The 18,289-nt window shown below is 41.5% G+C and overlaps 1 protein-coding gene and 1 pseudogene across 3 annotated transcripts; both read left to right on the plus strand.

The window, feature by feature from the left end:
* The first annotated feature begins 217 nt into the window (after window positions 1-217).
* On the plus strand, window positions 218-17,082 carry LOC311584407 (zinc finger protein 124-like). Of its 2 annotated transcripts, XM_084758679.1 has the most exons (5): window positions 218-319; window positions 8,786-8,914; window positions 10,838-10,964; window positions 11,162-11,218; window positions 16,830-17,082. In XM_084758679.1, the coding sequence occupies exons 1-5, from the start codon at window positions 317-319 to the stop codon at window positions 16,850-16,852; spliced, it is 339 nt and encodes a 112-aa protein (XP_084614805.1). In that variant the 5' UTR covers window positions 218-316; the 3' UTR covers window positions 16,853-17,082. The 2 variants fall into 2 exon arrangements, 1 of the variants encoding a protein (XP_084614805.1); XR_014774856.1 differs by lacking the exons at window positions 8,786-8,914; window positions 16,830-17,082 and having other exon boundaries at window positions 236-319; window positions 11,162-12,818.
* On the plus strand, window positions 14,488-16,524 carry LOC311585020 (SHC SH2 domain-binding protein 1-like; annotated as a pseudogene). The gene is made up of 2 exons: window positions 14,488-14,999; window positions 15,444-16,524. The product of its transcript is annotated as an SHC SH2 domain-binding protein 1-like (transcript).
* Window positions 17,083-18,289: the final 1,207 nt, after the last annotated feature.

The raw sequence follows: 18,289 nt of genomic DNA on the forward strand, positions 1-18,289 counted from the left end.
GAAGTGCAGGAAGACAGAAGGGTTATTGGAAGCCAGGGCAATGCAAATATCTGCAGATCTGGGGAAGGTATTCGCCTGGAGTGGAAATCAGCGCCAGAAAACACTGTGCAGACTCCTTTCAGCATACTATAATGCTAAAGGAGCTGCTCTTGTCACTCAGGCCTCACTAGCCAATCAGACCCTCCAAACGGACTGCCAGTCAGAAGGGGAGGCGGGCTCTTCCGGGCGGCGAGGTCCAGGCTCGGTTCTGAAGCAGAGTTAAGTCCTAATGGTTCCGAGCTGTGAAGGGTGAGCAGGCGAGCTCGGATGCCTCGATATGGTGAGCGAGCAGCCGCTGTCTGGGGAGGAGAAGGCGGCAGAGACTCCGGTGGTGGGCAAGCCCGGTGGCTGTTTGGGAATTAGTAGCCAGATGTGGTGTCAGGTGTGATCCTTTGTGGTCCGTAGAGTTGTGCCCTCTGAGTGACTTCAGTCCTGTGGGCTGCTTCTGTCCATAGCGCGGGGAAGAGGGGCTGTGTGTAGAAACATCCCTGTAGTCAACGTCTCTACGCTTATGGTGCGTGAGAGGGCGGCAGGTTGCCAAACCCAGAGATCGCTAGTGCCTCTAGCATCTCTAGAATGTCTACACTCCGTGTTCAACATTTAGGAGTAACATTGGTCGTTAAATTGTGTGGAGGCAGTAAATATAATCTCACGTGTTGGGCTGCGCTCCACTAATAAGCTGTGATGCAGAAGATTATCATTGACGATGTAAAGGATTTACCCATGCATAAGAGGTAATAAGTCACACAAAGTGGGGTTTAGTTAAGAGAGGGTGGCCTCTAAAACACCCCAAAGATGATAAGCAGCATGCTAAGCAGGCTTGCTAGAGACTAAGAGCGATACACAGTTCGCTCACCAGGATTGTCTAGACGTTTGGCTCCAAGCAGTAACAAAGGAGACCACTCGGATATACAACCGACCACTAGTCCAACCCCCACATATAAAGGGCAGGAGTCTAACCAGCTGCTCAAAGGGGCATTCCAGGGTCACAACCAACACTAAGGCCTGGTGTGCCATAATGTCCAGTTCTCTTCTTGAGAAAAACATAATGGTGCCAGATGGGCAAAAAGACCCCCAGGTGACAACTATTAGAAAAGGAAAAACACTGTTGTGTTGAGGGCTGGCTTGATCAAGCAATTCTTTCCCTGAGTCCTTTATGTGTGGGGAAGGAACATAGCTCCTTCTCAAACCCAGGAACACACTTGGGAGGTCCAGTAACAGCCTAGATTGATACAGTTAAGTGAGCTCTGAGGTTTGAGACACTCACGGCTGTAGCTGTGTGTGACAGCTGTCAATAGCTAACTTTGTGCACAGGGGCCAGGATTAATCGGTATCTTATTAAATGTCTTCCCTTCACTAAGGAATACTCTTTTTCCAAGTCAGTGTAGCTAAGAGCTTTTAACATTATTTTTAACTTTTTAAAAACGTCAATTATTGTTATCACTTTTTCAATTTCATTTTCTTTAAAAGAGCCACTGATCTAATCTTTATTTGTTTCTACTCTCCAGTGTTCCTGTAATTAGGAATTAGATCCTATTTTTTTCCTCAAGTGCTCCTGATTTATTTAATTAATTTCTATTTAGAGAAATGTCCTACAGCCCAGGCTTGGCTCATACTCTGTAATTGCAAATTGCTTTGAACATCTACTCCTGCCTCTGCTGCCCAGGGCTGGGAAGACAGTCCTGCAAGGCCTTGAGGGCTCGTCCTTGACTGGTCAGTGAGAAGGAAAGAGGCCAGTGAATGATTGTCCTCAGCCCTCCCTGGGTTTTGTTTGGTTTTGGTTTTTGAGACAAGATTTCTCTGTATAGACTTGGCTGTCCTGGACTCACTTTGTAGACCAGGCTGGCCTCAAATTCACAGAGATCCACCTGCCTCTGCCTCCCAAGTCCTGGGATTAAAGGTGTGTGCCACCACCGCCTGGCACTTCCCTGGCTTTTATTGAATTACAAATGAGGAGGGGCCTGTGTGAGAAGTGGGTTCACTGGCCAACTTTGAAACTGGTGAGAGCTTTCCTGCTTTGTCAGCGCTTGGGATCACCAATGAGTATTCAGGTAATCAATTGTAGATGATCAATAAATATCCTGACTCTCCATGTCTTAGGATCCACAGACCAGGCCAACAAGAATCTGACTAAAGACCTGAACTGATTTCTAGAAACCAAATTACTAAACCTACACTAGGTCAACCAAAACAGAAGATCTGGACAAACTGATGCGGCCATGACTAACAGGACTGTTATTTTTTTTTTTTTTCTGCCTGAAAATGTACCGCCTGGGAGAAAGGTGGGAGTAATCCTTGGTGTGCCCTTATAGAGATTGCTAGTGCTAGTCCCTGGAGCACATGGGGTCACAATACAGGTTTAAACGTTAAAATATAGTTTTTGAAATTATAATTACATCATTTCCAAATTCTTTTCCCTCACTCCCATGTATTCCTCCTTGCATTCAATTCCATGACCTCTTTTTGCTTTGATTGTTGTTACTGTTTGAATTTGCCCTAAGTTTTGCTGCAGGGCTTCCCAGCTAGAAATGGCTGCACTGGACGTTGAGTATGAAATTGAGTGTGCACAATTTCTACTACTGGGAGAATTTCTACTAAAATAAAAAACTTTCATACTAGGGTGGAAGAACAGAGCTAGGAAGGCCTGTACTGCCTGACATTTGATCTCTGCTCATGCAGTAAGGGAGCTGCTACTGTCCTGAGGCCCAGCTGGGGGCCCCAGCTTAGGAGAGACACTGCCAAGGCTGAGCAATCAGAAGCACCGGGAGAAGGTAGCTTGTGGGTTGCTCCCAGGATTCTCCTCTGGTGCTGTTTCTGGGAGCTGGGAGGGAGACTATCAGCCACACCATAGTGAGTGTGGGAGCCATTGTCCCCAGGTGAGGGGAGCAGGCCAGCTGGACTGTCAGAGCAGATGTTACTGGCATGGACTGTGAAGCAGACTGTTGGTCCATGTGGTGACCTGGGCAGTGTTCCTTGCCTCTCAGCCTCCTTGAGTGTGGATTCCCTGTGGAGAGGGAGGCCCTGTATCCACGTCTGTGGGATGCTGAGGGGCTATTAATATCACTCTGCAGTGTGCACACACAGACACTGCTTTTGGTGCGTGGTGGGAAGAGACTGGAAAACTGAAGGTCTGGCGTTTAGAAGTTCTGAACGTTGCATTTCACTTTCAGGTTTGTCTTGTAAATCTTACAAATAGTTTAGAGACTGGTAGAAAAGGGTGATGGGGACCGTCCTTCAGCAACACTCGATTAGAATCTTAGGGCTGGAGACATGGGTTGGTGGTTAAGAGCACTTGATGCAGGGCTGGAGAGATGGCTCAGATGTCAAGAGCACTGGCTGTTCTTCAAAAGGTCCTGAGTTCATTTCCTAGCAACCACATGGTGGCTCTCAACCGTCTATAATGAGGTCTGATGCCCTCTTCTGGTGTATGGGCACACATGCAGGCAAAATACTGTATGTATAATAAGTAAGTAAATAAATAAACCTTAAAAAAAAAAAAAAGCACTTAGTGCTCTTCCAGAGGACCAGTGTTCAGTTTCCAGGACCCATATCATGTGGCTGACAACTTGATGATGTATTATTACCTCCTTGGGTACACACACACACACACACCACAGACACACCACACAAGAGAGAGAGACAGAGAGACAGAGAGAGACAGAGAGAGACAGAGAGAGAGAGAGAGAGAGAGAGAGAGAGAGAGAGAGAGAGACAGACAGACAGACAGACAGACAGACAGACAGATAGACAGAGCACATAGACACAAACATATACACATACATGTAAACAAAAACTTACCAAGATGCTTGCTGGTGGTGCACACCTTTAACCCCAGCACTCAGGAGGCAGAGGCAGACAGTACTCTGAGGTCTAGGCAAGCCTGAGGTACAGAGTGAGTTCTGAGATAGCCAGGGTTGCACAGAGAAACCTTGTCTCAAAAAACCAATTAAATAAATAAAACTTAAAATGAAAACTAGAAGAAAAAAAAACCCTTTTAATTTTGTTTCATTGATTCTTTATAATGTTCTCTTTGTTTCTATTTTATTTATTTAAACCCTCAGTTTGAGTATCTCTTGTTGACTATTCCTATCGGGTGTGTTTGCATCCCTTTGTTCTCTAGCTTTCAGGTGTGCTGTTAATTTGCAGTGTTACATCTTTCCAAATTTTTTCTGTAGGCATTTAGTGCTATAAAGTTTCCTCTTTGTACTAATTTCACAGTGTCAAATAAGTTTGGGTATGCTGAGTAGTTGTTTTTATTAAATTATAGGAGGTATTTAATTCTTTTTTTTTTTTTTAATTTCGGTTTTGACTCAGTATTCATGAAGAAGAGTTGTTGAGTTTCCATGGCTTTGTAGGCTTTTTACTATTTTCATTTCTGTGGTAGTCTGAGAGGATACTGGGCATTATTTCAGTTTTCTTGTATCTGCTGAGACTTGCTTTGTGACTGAGTATGTGGCCAGTTTTGGAGTAAGTTCCATGAGCTGCTGAGAAGAAGGTATATTCTTTTGTGCTTGGGTGTAATGTTCTGTAGATATCTGTTAGGTCCATTTGGTTTGTAGTGTCTGTTATCTGCAGTGTTTCTCTGTTTAATTTTTATTTAGATGACCTGTCAGTTTGGGATGATTATAGATTTAGGTGCTAATTTCTGTATTTGTTGGATGGGTGTTTTATCTCTTGGTTTCTGTTTCTTTTCTGGTCTTCTAACCTATGTGGCCTGTGGTTGAGATTCTTGACCCAAGTTGGGGACAAGAGTTCTGCAGGCTGTGTGGCCTCTGATCTAGCAGGGAGTATCAACCTGAGTTGGAGTCTGGACTTTTTGTGGCCAGTGTGGCCTCTGGTTCAGCATCAAGTATCCACTCAAGTTGAGGGCTGGGATATGGTGATGAGGGGAGAGGATTGTGGGACTAGGGTGGGTGGCCTACCTGGTTCCTGACAGGTGTGGCCTGCGATCAGCCAGTGGGTGTCTGCCTGCGGGACCCAAGGGAGTGAGGGAGGTCTGCAGGTGGCCTACCGCTATTTAATTTCTATAGACAGAATCACCAATAGTTGGCTAACACTGGTCAAGATCATATTTTTCCTGTCTGAGTTACCTTAGGTCCTTTGATTAAAACTTGACTATATTTTTATGCTTTTGTTCTTGGATTTTCCTCTCCATCCCTTTATTCTTTCACAGACTTTGAACACATTCTTGCTGTACCTCTGTGCTAAGTATAGAAGTCACACTGTATCAATGTGTGTACTATTTCTTTATAATCCTATTGAGCATTCTGTTTTCTACTTCACATATAGCTTTGAAATCAGCGTTCCTGTTATAAATTGTTGGGGATTTTCTTTGGTTTGTATTAAATTTATGCTGTGGATTGACCATATTCAACATCTAATGATGGTATTTGTAAAATGTTTCCAAGTATAATTTATTTGCTTCTTTACCTATTTAAGTTTTTGTTGTTGTTAATCTATGAAAGACTTTTAGTTTATTGGATAAAGAATACTATGTGGGTAGATTAAGTTATTCAGGATGTATTGTTCTTGAGGATGACCTGAGTTCAGATGTCGGTACCCAAATTGGGAGCCTCATAGCCACCTGCTACTACAGATACCAGGAATCTGACACCTTCTTCTCTGATATGTCACCTGTGTACACATGAAGACATTCTCTCATACACAGAAACATACCCATAAATAAGTGAATAAACTTGTTTTCATGGTGCTTATGACTTATAAAGCAATTAGAGGCAAACAAATTGCTTTGTACAATGCCAATCATATACCATTGCTTTCAAAACCTAGTCCTTTCCTTTACCATAAGGTCATACATATTTTTAAAAATGATTTATTATATATAATATATAGTATATTATATATATATATAATATATGGTATATATAAAATACTCTGCCTGCATTACACACACAGGCCAGAAGAGGGCATCATATCACATTATAGATAGTTGTGAGCCACCATGTGGTTGCTGGGAATTGAACTCAGGACATCTGGAAGAACTGTCGGTGCTCTTAACCTCCGAGCCATCTCTCCAGCCCCAGGATATACATATTTTTAGTAGTCAAAACTATGTTCTACAATGTTGGAACATCAGAATGCTTCGAGTAAATCTCTCTGATTTTGGTGAAACAGCCCTCCTCACCCAACCCATTTTCTGTTACTGACAAAGAGAGAATTGGAGTGCACAGTGTAAGGCTGACCAGTGATTTTTTAAAAATTCTGAATCTGATTAGAATCTTGTAATTCTCGTCTAAGGGAATATGTTATATGTGTTGGTACGTCTTTGTGTTACATTTTGTCAGTGTTGTCATCTGTGTTGTGTGGTTTTATTTATTGTACATCTAATTCTATTGTATCTCTGGAAAACATTGACCCTTTAACTATTATTATAATCTAAAAATTTACTACATTATGTTATGAGTTCCTTGAGTTTTGTTTGTCTGGGGACTCTCTGTGGAGAAAGAGTTTCAGATTTTGATTTTGAGGTTCCATTCTCCTGATTTCTCGGCCTATCTGTGTTTTCCAGTTGTTGCTATTGTTTGAGGTTTTGCTACTTATGCGATTGATATGGTTAACACATTGGCTTTGGGTTTTAAAAAGCTTTTTACACATATTGTTGTCTCTGGCTTCAGCTGTTAATATGACATAGCCCAGAGCCACCTCAGGAAGCATCAATTGAGCTCATGTCCGGATGAGAATGGCTGGTCGCTGTGTTTTGAGACATCATGTTACTTGATGATTAATGTGGGAGGGGCCCTTGCACTGAAGGTGGCAGTGTCCTTAAGCAGTTGTCTCTAGGGTGGATAAGAGTGCTAACAACTGGACATGAGACAGTGAACAAGAAAGCAAGGAAACAATGTTTCCCACATGGGGTTTGCCTTCAGTTTCTACCTTGAGTTTATAACCTAAGTTCCCACACTGATGGCTGGTGTTCTGGCAGTACCAACCACAGAGACCCATGCAGTACTCGAAATTGCTTTTGGGTAGAGGATTTAATCACAGCAACAAAGAAGCAGTTAGAACAACAACAACAACAACAAAATCACAGCTCACAAGTGATTTTGTTGCAGCAAAGAACCTGCAGATGTTGTCTTTGGAGAAAGGTGGGAGATAGCAGCACTTTACATGGCAGGGCCAATGGAGAGCTGTACACAGAGCTTAGCTAGCTGTTCTGATGGGGCTTGGAACAGGACTGTTGAGAGTAAAGCAGACAGCGGAGGTTGAGGTCAGGGGAGTTCAGCAGGAAGTAGTCTCCATCAAAACTGAAGCTACAGGTCTTTTGTATGATAATTTGGCTCCAACTCTTTCTTATTCTGCCCGTGCCCTGAGCCATCGAGTATGGTGGTATTAAAAGAAATAATGGGTTGATTTCTTAGATGAAATGTTGATTACATTGGATTGTTATTACTGATGACTCATGCAGGTCTATAGCTAAAAAAAAGAACTACATGTGGGGCAGAAAGACATAAAAAGTCTGTGGTTTGTAGAGAAAAACAGCACTAGGTAGTTTCAGGTGGCAGTCAAGTGCCACAAAGGCAGGCGTTTCAAGGAAAGTGGCACACTTCAGAGACGCCCCGTGCTCGGCATGGCATTGGAAGCTTGGGAGGGTGCCCTAATGGTTAAGACTCCATCCAGCTAAGCCTTCGGTTTATGGAAGGAACAGGCTGAGTGATTTGTAGTCCCAGGAGGCAACTTCAGACAGAACCTGCTACAAGTGTGGTCCATGTGGGGCGGTGTCATCTTAATATAGAGGCCATACTTGGCAAGATCCCCCCCTTTTTTTTGTATTGGTTCTAGAAGCAAGAAAGATGCAAGTTTTTAAAAAAGATTTATTTATTTATTTATTATGTATACAGTGATCTGCCTGCCTGTACACCTGCACACCAGAAGAGGGCATCATATCTCACAGTAGATGGTTGCAAACCACCATGTGGTTACTGGGGATTGAACTCGGGTCCTCTGGAAGAATAGCCAGTCCTCTTAACCACTGAGCCATCTCTCCAGCCCGAAAGATGCAAATTTTAAAGATTATGTGTGGACTCTTCTCTGTGGTTTGAGGTCTACACTGTTGCACTCATCTACGTTTGGCAGAGTCAGAGCCTCAGTGAGGAGACTGGAAGAGTTCACTGCATGAAGCTGTGAAGGCGGAGCCTGGCTTGCATCCTGAGGTCACAAGGTGTCGGAGATACCTAAGCTAGAAGATATCTACCGTAGCAAACTGCATAGCAGGAGTAGAAGTACCAGTGAAAGGAAGAGAGAGAAGGACAGGGGGGAGGAGGAGGGGGGAAGGGAGAGAAAGGAGAAGTTGCAGGGATAGAGCCCTCTAAGCCCTCTGAAACTCAAGCCCCGTGTGTCTGCGACAGCTACAGGGTTTGTTGCTTGCCCTGCTGGGTCTCAGGCCTTGGTCCAATCTCCCCTCACCACGCCCCCTCTCCTCGCTTTTCAAGTAGGAAAGTGTATTGCATGTTGGAAAGATGTAATTTGTCTTCTGACTTTACAAGATGCCGCAGTTACGAGATTGCTCTGAGCGTTCTAAGAGACTTTGGACGTTTGAACAATGTGGGGCTTTTATAGACGAGGAGGATCTTTGGACTTAAACACATTTTCATCTTGGAATGACCAGGAGCCTGTAGTGACCTGGGTCAGAAGCAGTAGGTTGAACAGGAGAGCTCCCAGGTAGAGTTATGAATACTTGTCTCTCATTGGTGGCTCTCTGTGGGGGTGCTGATGGGTTCCTTGGCAGATGGAGCCTTTCTGGAGGAAGTTCCTCACTCTCTTTGGGAGTGTCTATAGCCTCACTGTAGTTCCGATTCATTGTGTCTACTTTCTTGCGACGCCTCCGCCACCATTACAGACTCTACTGCTACATAACGTAAGATATAGTAGAAAACCTTGCTAAGCCATTTTGCTTAGCCTAGTTTTTATTTTATTTTTCTGACTTCTGGTTTTGGTTTTGAAGGCAGTGTTTCTCTGTGTAGCTCCAGAGACCAGGTTGGCCATGAGCCACCTGATTCCTCCTTCTGAGTGCTAGAGTTAAAGATGTGGGCTAGGGGGCTGGAGAGATGGCTCAGTGGTTGAGAACACTGGCTGCTCTTCCAGAGGTCCTGAGTTCAATTCCCAGCAACCACATGGTGGCTCACAACCATCTATGAGCCACAACATATATATATGTTGTAGGTGTCAAGCATGTACTGTTGTGGTGAGCTTTACCCACATCTTAAAATTTGAACTTTGGGAAAGGGTATCATTTTATCTCCCAGGATGGCATGTGTTCGTGACATTAATACTGTCTGAGCCTCCTAAATTGTTGGATTGAAATTGCATGATATCCTTTTTGCCTTTTGTATGTTTTGATTTTTTTTAATGAATATGTGTCCTTTGCCTGTATGTGTGGATGTTCACCATATGTTGTGTGTCTGGTGTTCACAGTAGTCAGAAGACGGCCTCAGAACCTCTGAACTTGGAGTTAATGATAGTTTCAAGGCCCCATGTAAGCACTGGTAATTGAACCCATCTCTACAAGACCAGGCAGTGCTCTTTATTCCTGACTCATATCTCCTATGCTATGTTTTTTTTATGACCTACATATACACTGTTTACATTTTCATCTGTCCATCTCTAACTATTTAAACATGCATTTTCTTTTAGTAAGATTTTATTAATCTTATATTTTATTTTTTTTTAATATTTATTTTTTTAATTAATTTATTCTTGTTACATCTCAATGGTTATCCCATCCCTTGTATCCTCCTATTCTTCCCTCCCTCCCATTTTCCCCTTATTCCCCTCCCCTATGACTGTGACTGAGGGGGATTACTTCCCCCTGTATATGCTCATAGGGTATCAAGTCTCTTCTTGGTAACCTGCTGTCCTTCCTCTGAGTGCCACCAGGTCTCCCCCTCCAGGGGACATGGTCAAATATGGGGCACCAGAGTACGTGTGAATGTCATATCCCACTCTCCACTCAACTGTGGAGAATGTTCTGACCATTGGCTAGATCTGGGTAGGGGTTTAAAGTTTCCGGCCTGTATTGTCCTTGGCTGGTGCCTTAGTTTGAGCGGGACCCCTGGGCCCATAATCTTATATTTTAAACTGTGACACTTGAGGATTCTGGGAGATGCACACAGATGTGGAGTGGCTGCATAATTCTTTGTAAGAATTCCAGTGAGACTTTTGGAGTCTTTGCCACTCATTTTTGTTTATTTGGTTGTTGGTTTTTTTTGTTTTGTTTTGTTTTGTTTTTGTTTTTTAAGAGGGACAGCAGGATCTTGATAAGTGCCTCAGGCTGTTGTGGGACTCATTCTACAGCCCAGGCTGCCCTCTAACTCAGTGGCATTCACCTGCCTCTGCCTTCTGCGTGCTAGGATTAAAGGCATGAGCCAACCTACGGAGCTTGGCCGTGGATTTTTGTGGTCTGTAGTTGTTCACACAGTTCCTCTGATATGTACTCAGTACTGTTGTTCACACAGTTCCTCTGATATGTACTCAGTACTGTTGTTCACACAGTTCCTCTGATATGTACTCAGTACTGTTGTTCTGTTTGTTTGTCTCTGTCTATATGTCGGTTAATAGGCATTTCTCTTACAAGGCTGTATCCCATTCAAAGGGACAGAAACGACAGGATGAATCTCCTTTTCAGTTTCCTTCTAAAATGACCTGGTGATTATATTAGAACTTCTGTGTCATGGAACAAGTGTGCAAATCACCAGAGTTATATGAATATATTGTCAAAGTCCTCATTTACAATGTTGACAGTATTATGCTTTCTGTTGTACACATGTATGGGATATTTTAGGATGCAGTGGTCCATGATGATGTGCATATAAACTTCACTCGGGAAGAGTGGGCTTTGCTGGATTCTTCCCAGAAGAATCTCTACAAAGATGTGATGCTGGAGACCTACAGGAACCTCACTGCTATAGGTAAGACTGAATTTTCTTTTACTTTTTAAAATATGGAGGCAAGTTTTTCTTGGTTATTGATGCTCTTCTGTAATTTTGATTGTGAAAGAAGCAGAATGTGATAAATTTATAAGGCATAGTTCTAAGGTTCACTGAAGATAGTAACTTAAATTTTCTGTGATTATCAATAATATTAATTTTCTGGTAACCTGTTTTAGGTTATAAATTGGAGTCAATATTGAAGAACAGTGTCAAAATTCTACAATATGTGGAAGGTGAGTTTCCTGTGCAAGCTGATACAAATGTACCTTTGAAGACATTTGAATGTGTCCTGGACGTTTTAAGGAAAAGCAACAGTGTAAATAAGCACAGCTTAAATTACACTGGTGATTAGTAAGCTCTGTAGTACCATGTATCTCCATGTCAGTAGCTGATCCATGTTTGCAAGGCATTCCTCTAAGACAAGGAAGCAATGCCTTAGCAACTATCAACTTTTTAATCATCCACCTGGTAAGAACTACTCTGTAGAGCTGCCAATCCATTTAGTTTTATACCATCAGGTAATAGAAAAGATATACACTTAGATTAGATGAGACGCATAGGCCCAAAACTTTCTAATAAGCAAATAGCTCACAGTAAAGCCTGTGCTGCTCACATACCCGTAGTGACTTACTAAAGTTTAGTGAGAGGGCAGTTTAAGAGAGTCAGGACAGTTGTTGTGGAGAAAACTTCATCCTTCTATTAGCTTTCTGGGATGAGAAAACAATTAAACAGTATCAATGCCTTGTGGTAAATTTTGCTTTATTTGTACTGTAATGCATGTATCATGTCATATTAGATTGAAACCATGTGAACTTAAGGGATATGGAAAGGGCAATGTAGCTCTCCCTCTCCCAGGACATCTAGAGGATATATGGGTGGACCAACTAGACTTTCTGAATGTGATATAAGTTTACAACTTACTGTGTTTCCAGCTTCATTGGGAATATATTAACAAACACACACCGCATAAAAGGCCCATTGTTGAAGTTGTTTTTAGAAAACTGTATTTGGTTCACTTAGTTTCTGTCTTAACCAGGCCATCACACAAATAACTGAGACTCTTTTATATTTGTTTATATGGCTTTATAGCATGATCTTGGGCAATGTAACTCTGTTCTTAACCCTCTATGCTATCCTGACTCCATCTTTGCCACAATCCCCAAGTTACTTGCTTTTAGTTCTTTTGTTGCTCCAGCTGAAGTTTTTAAAATCTTTCTTTCACCTCCGCCTGTGGCTTAGTCCCCTGGCTCTCCTACATCTGATCCTAGCTCCTCCTCCCCTGGCTGGCAGGAAGTCCTGCCCTATTCTCTCCCTTGCTCATTGATTGGCTGTAAGCTGCTTTATTGACATATCAGGGGGACAATTGGGAAGCAGAGTTTACACAACATTTAGACAGTGAGTTCTCAAAACAAAGCTTGCAGCCAGACATATGGGGTACAGAAATCAGGATTTAAACCGCACAATATCCTTTATACCTGCACCCCATGAATAGAAGGAATATGAAAGTCTTCTATTGGTCCTGGTTCACTTTGCAAATGTAGTGTGAATCACATTAGAGGAAAATGTTATGAATGCAATCACTGTGGTAAAGCCCTGAGTGCTACCAGTTCTCTCTAAAGATGTAAAAGAACCCAGATGGAAAACGGATACTATAAATGTAAACCATGCACTGAAGGCTGTAACCTTCACAGATACCTTCACACACACACACACACACACACACACACACACACACACACCCCTCATAATGAGGAGGTACAATATGTGTAAGCAATGTGATAAAAACTTTAAAATTTGATTCATCTTTACACTAAATTAGACCAAACTGTAAAATTAAATCTTATGGATAAAAAGATTAATCAGTGTAATCAATGTGGTAAAGTGTTTACAATTATCTTCGCAGGCATGAAAGAGGTCATACTGTAGAGAAACCCTGTGAATATGCTCAGTGTGGTAAAGGTTTCACGTATCACGGTCATCTTCAAAGGCATGAAAGAATTCCTACTGGAGAGAAATTTAATGAATGTAGTAAAGCCTTTGCATGTCATAGTAGTCTTTCAAATCATGAAAAAAATCATACTGGAGAAAAAACATACAAATGTAATCAATGTGGTAAAGCCTTTTCACAACAAAGTCATCTCCAGATACATAAAAGAACACACACTGGAGAGAAACCTTACAAATGTAATCAATGTAATAAAGTCTTTCACAACACAGTCATCTCCAAATGCATAAAAGAACACATACTGGAGAGAAACCCTACAAGTGTTATCAATGTGATAAAGTCTTTTCACAACAGACTCACCTCCAAAGACATAAAAGGACACATACTGGAGAGAGACCCTACAAATGTACTCAGTGTGATAAATCCTTGGCACATCACAGTTATCTTGAAAAACATAAGAGAACGCATACTGGAGAGAAACCTTATGAATGTAATCAATGTGGTAAAGTCTTTGCACATCACAGTTATCTCCAAAAACATAAAAGAACACATACTGGCAAGAAACCTTATGCATGTAATCAATGTGCTAAAACGTTTGCATGTCACAGAAGTCTTCAAATTCATGAAAGAATCCATACTGGGGAGAAACCCTATGAATGTAATCAATGTGGTAAAGCCTTTACACATCAGAGTTATCTCCGAAACCATAAAAGAACACATGCCAAAGAGAACTCCTACAAATGTAAGGAATGTGGTAAAGCCTTTTGCCTGTCACAGTCATCTTCAAAGGCATGAAAGAATTCATACTGGAGAGAAACCCTATGAATGTAATCAATGTGGTAAAGCCTTTGCATGTCGCAATAGTCTTCAAAATCATGGAAAAAACCACACTGGAGAAAAACCCTATGAACTATGTAAGCAACATAGTAAAGCCTTTGCACTTCACAGTTATCTCTGGAACCATAAAAGAACACATACTGGAGAGGAATTCTATGAATATAATCAGTCTACTGATGCCTTTGCATCTCACAGTTGTCTTTGAGGACATGAAACAACTCATACTGAAGGCAATCTGTGACTACAAAGTATTAGCTAAGATCTTTAGCCAGCACACTCACATTTACCACAGATTATTTATTCTGGAGAAAAAAAAATCTGGCAACTGTCAACCATCTGTTCAAACCTTTTGTGCAACTTTATTTTGTTTGCACCTACCAACTCATATGGACGAAACACTATCAATTTAAATGGTGAGGTACACTTTTTTTTAGTTACTTGAAATAAGTCATCTGGGTGTAAAACTTTATGGATGTGTATTAGTACCTTTTCTGATGCTGTGCTAAAACCCAACGTCTAAGGCAGTTTGTCAAAGAGAGGAAGAGGAGGAGGGGGAGGAGGAAGAAAGCTGCTTCATGGGTTAGGTGGAGGAGAAGCACATGGCTGGCATGGAAGGATATTTTGCCTACATGATGATAATTAGCAAGTTTATCCCAGGATGCAGATCCATGCAGTGATTGTGGTTATCATGTTAAGCCAGGTGCTACCGAAAACACTTTGATGCCAGAAGGAAAAAGTCTTTTTCCACAAATTATCAAACAAATGAACTTTTATTTTATGAGCGATTCAGAGCCTATCAAGATTACATTTTAGCTGACTGTAAGGCCTCTGAGGTGAAGGAATTCCCAGTCAGCTTCTTGGAAAAGGTCCTTGAACCATCTGGATGATGGGCAGTCTGGCACCCTAATGTGTTTGAGGTGCTGGTTGAGGTTACAGATGTGGACTTTTCAGCCTTGAAGGCAGTAATGAAGCTTGCAGAGCCCATGTGTCTATGAATCTAAATTGAGTACTTTTACCTTGGCCAATGGGAAGGAGCTTTTGGGCCTGAAGGAGTTTAAACCGCCTCTGCAGGAGTTATGGGTGATGTCCGATGACTCACGTGAGTTTCACCAGATGGCACTTGCAATGGAATGTGCCAGGTTCTTCTACAAACACATTTGGAGGAGTTGGGATGAAGAAGAGGAGGAAGAATATGAGTATTTTGTCAGACGTGTTTAACCTCGGTTGAGATTGTATTATGATATACTTGAAGATCAAATTCCCTCAGGACCTCCTGTTGACTACCACAATCTGTTGTCTGTATGTGAAGAGAGTCGCAGGAAATTTTTAAAAATTATTTTATTTTTGTACATATACATTTATATAATTGCACACATATATAATAGATTACCTATAGCAAGAAGAATCATGACACAATCAGGAACTAAATAAATGTTATATTCTTAGTGTTTTGGCTATTTGTATTTGGCAGCCTTGAAGACGACATCTTTCCTATCTTGGTGTATCTAAATTTCTGAATGGAGTTACAGGAAATTTCTAAATCTGAGAAGCAGTTTGTCAAATTGTAATTTAGATTCTGAGCAGGAAAATATCTCCACGGTGGAAGGGTTAAGTTTGTATTCTGAGATTGGGCAGATGAAACAAAAGCTAAAACTAATTGAGGGTCCTTTGTTGAGATATGTTTTTGGTCATCAGAAGAACTCTAATATCTGGGCAAAGTCACGCATGTGGCCTCTTCTACCAGGAAGACAGGCCTACTGTGGTCTCTCTTCAGGGACAAGTTTTTTGAGGAGTCTTGCAAAGAAGAAACAGAAATTCAGTTCCATAGTGATCTGTTGTTATGAGGGTGACACGCATTATTTGTCCTGGCCATTGTACGACTCATGGCACCTGCTCCGTAGCAGATCGCATTCAGTCGGAAGGGTATGATCTCCCAGATGATATTGTCATAGAAAAGAGGGGTAGGGGAGATACTTTTGTGGATTGCATGGGTATGGATGTTAAAATTTCAAGCATAAAATTTATTCAGCGTGATTCTGTAGAAGGAACCTTAATCATTCCCCATGGCAAGACCACACTGGAAAATTGTGTGCTGCAATGTGAAACTACAGGAGTCACAGTACGCACATCAGCAGACCATTTCATGAAGAACTCAGATATGTATGGTGCCAAAGGTTCTGGTATAGGAATATATCCTGGAAGTAAGTGTACCCTGAATGACAACAGCATCCATCACTGCAAAGAAGGAATCCTCATTAAAGACTGCCTTGATGAGCATTATGATATTCCCAAAATATCTATGATAAATAACATCATACATAATAATGAGGGTTATGGTGGTTTGGTGAAGCCTGCAATTTTCTGTGATCTACAGGAAAATGCCTCAGATGGAACTGATGAAAATATAGCTCAAAAAAATAGAGAGATGGATGCCACTGAAGGATTAGATCTGGAAAAAAAATGCCTCAGTGTGTGGCTCGCAAAATGGAACTTTATGCCACAGCTGACTTTTCTGAACAAGCTAAGGGAAACTGTGAAATTATAAATGAACTACACGCAATTTCCATGCGGAGAGGCCAGATGAAGAAAAGATTGAGTGAACTTGGCATCACACAAGCCAATGACAACATAATGTCACAGGAGATGTTTATTAAAATTATGGGAAACCAATTTAGATGGAATGGCAAAGGAAGTTTTGGCACATTTTTTTTTGCTAGCTACAACAATATCAATAACTCACAAAATACTGTATTTTGAACATTGTCCTAAGAATCATGCTGCTTATGTGGTTTGCTTCATAACTGTATATTATGTAAAGTGTACTTGATTGAGCGTACATGAGATGTAGATTTACTTCTATCTACATGTATCACGTACAAAGCACTCCTTTGTAAGAAAGCCGCAAAAACATAAAATATGGCTGTAGATGTAGCTCAGTAGCAGAGCATTTGTCTAATGTGCCCACAGCCCAATGCCCAAGGTTCAATACCCAGCATTCCCCCCTTTCCTCCCTCTAAAAAAAAAAAGAAAGTAAAATAATTAGAGATTTTTTTTTTATCTAGGGAAAAAAAAGGACCCAGCATAACCTGCATCTCCAACCTGGAGCTGTCATCACCGCCTGCTGGCAACAGATTTTTCTAGCACTGGTTGTTATATTCTTTCAGTTCTTGTAGGACCTGTGCTTGACTGCCTTTAGGCTGGTGCAAATTCACAGGAAACTTCCAAGCCTAATCATTTTTTTAAAGTACCAGATTCCTTTGATGTGACTAGTGTTGGAGGCACAAGGCTAAGAAAATTCTTCAATCCTCTCTGGAAGCCAGTAAACATGTTATGTGTAGTAATGTCTTCAAAATAAAACTAACACACACTACGGAAGCCTGCTGTTAACCTCCTTAGTGTGCATGTGGTAATCCCCTGAGGGCCCAGTGGCAACAGGAAATTTATGGATGCTTGCATTTTATTTTATGCCACAGTAACCAAAACAAGTCACATGGCATTTCCTTTTTTAGAAAATGAAACCGTTAGGAAGAAGAGGGCCAAATTACATGGCTGCTTCCATTGTGATGAGGACACCAGCCAAGATGGAAAAAAAAAAAGACATGGTTCCTTTCTGCTTAAGGTTAGCTCAACTTTCTAGAAAGGTGATCCTAGCCCTATCATTCACCAATCCCAGCAGCGTCCACACATCTCACAGGTAATGTGCACCGCTACTCTCTTTTCTTTTAAAAGGCTCTTTAGTTTGGCATGGATATAGGATGAGGTGATGCCTGTGGCGTAGGCAAGCAGGCCAAAAAATAGCGAACAGAGGAAAGACTGAACAGGGTTAAGGGTGGTTTAAGGGAAGTATTCAAAGTTTCACCTACAAGGAGTCAAAAATCTTCCCAATTCATATCCTTTAGAAGTTTATGGATTTCTTTGGCAGTTGTGGAGGGATTTTAATGTAGAGACAGAGCTAGTCTGGCAAGGGTTCACACCCACAGACCTAGGTCTGTATTATTTGGCTGGAGTACAGCCATGCACTTATTGTACACCTTTAATTCCACTGGCTGGAATAAGCACCCTTAATCCTATCCTTCTGGCAGGTTTATAGACTTGACACCCCTTTAATCCCTCTGGCTGGAATTTAGTATACACCTTTAATACTAAGCAATAGTATCTATTTGAGAAACAAAGCGACTAATCAGAAAGATTTGACAGAATGAATAAATGATGGGAAAGACATACTTCTCAGGAGAGAAAACCTACTTAAGGATGAGAGAGAGAGAGAGAGAGGGAGCGAGAGAGAGAGAGAGAGAGAGAGAGAGAGAGAGAGAGAGAAAAGAAGAAGAAGAAGAAGAAGAAGAAGAAGAAGAAGAAGAAGAAGAAGAAGAAGAAGAAGAATTCAGGAGTATAATACTATTCAGTGCAGTTTGGTTCCGTTGAGTGCAGTTGAGTTTGTGAATATCAGAGGCAGTTTTCCCAAGCAGAGCAGTTCAATGTAAAGCAGAGAGAATCCAGTTTAAGTCAGTCAGCTTGGAGAGAA

The sequence above is a fragment of the Acomys minous genome, assembly GCF_964271855.1.
Source record: "Acomys minous genome assembly, chromosome: 15".
Taxonomy (NCBI): Eukaryota; Metazoa; Chordata; class Mammalia; order Rodentia; family Muridae; genus Acomys; species Acomys minous.

Excerpts from the sequence above, each read along its gene's own strand:
- LOC311584407 (XM_084758679.1), top strand. Across the intron at positions 8,915-10,837 it reads AGACTCTACTGCTACATAAC|GATGCAGTGGTCCATGATGA; the intron begins GTAAGATATAGT and ends GGGATATTTTAG. Across the intron at positions 11,219-16,829 it reads AATTCTACAATATGTGGAAG|GGAAAAAAAAGGACCCAGCA; the intron begins GTGAGTTTCCTG and ends TTTTTTATCTAG.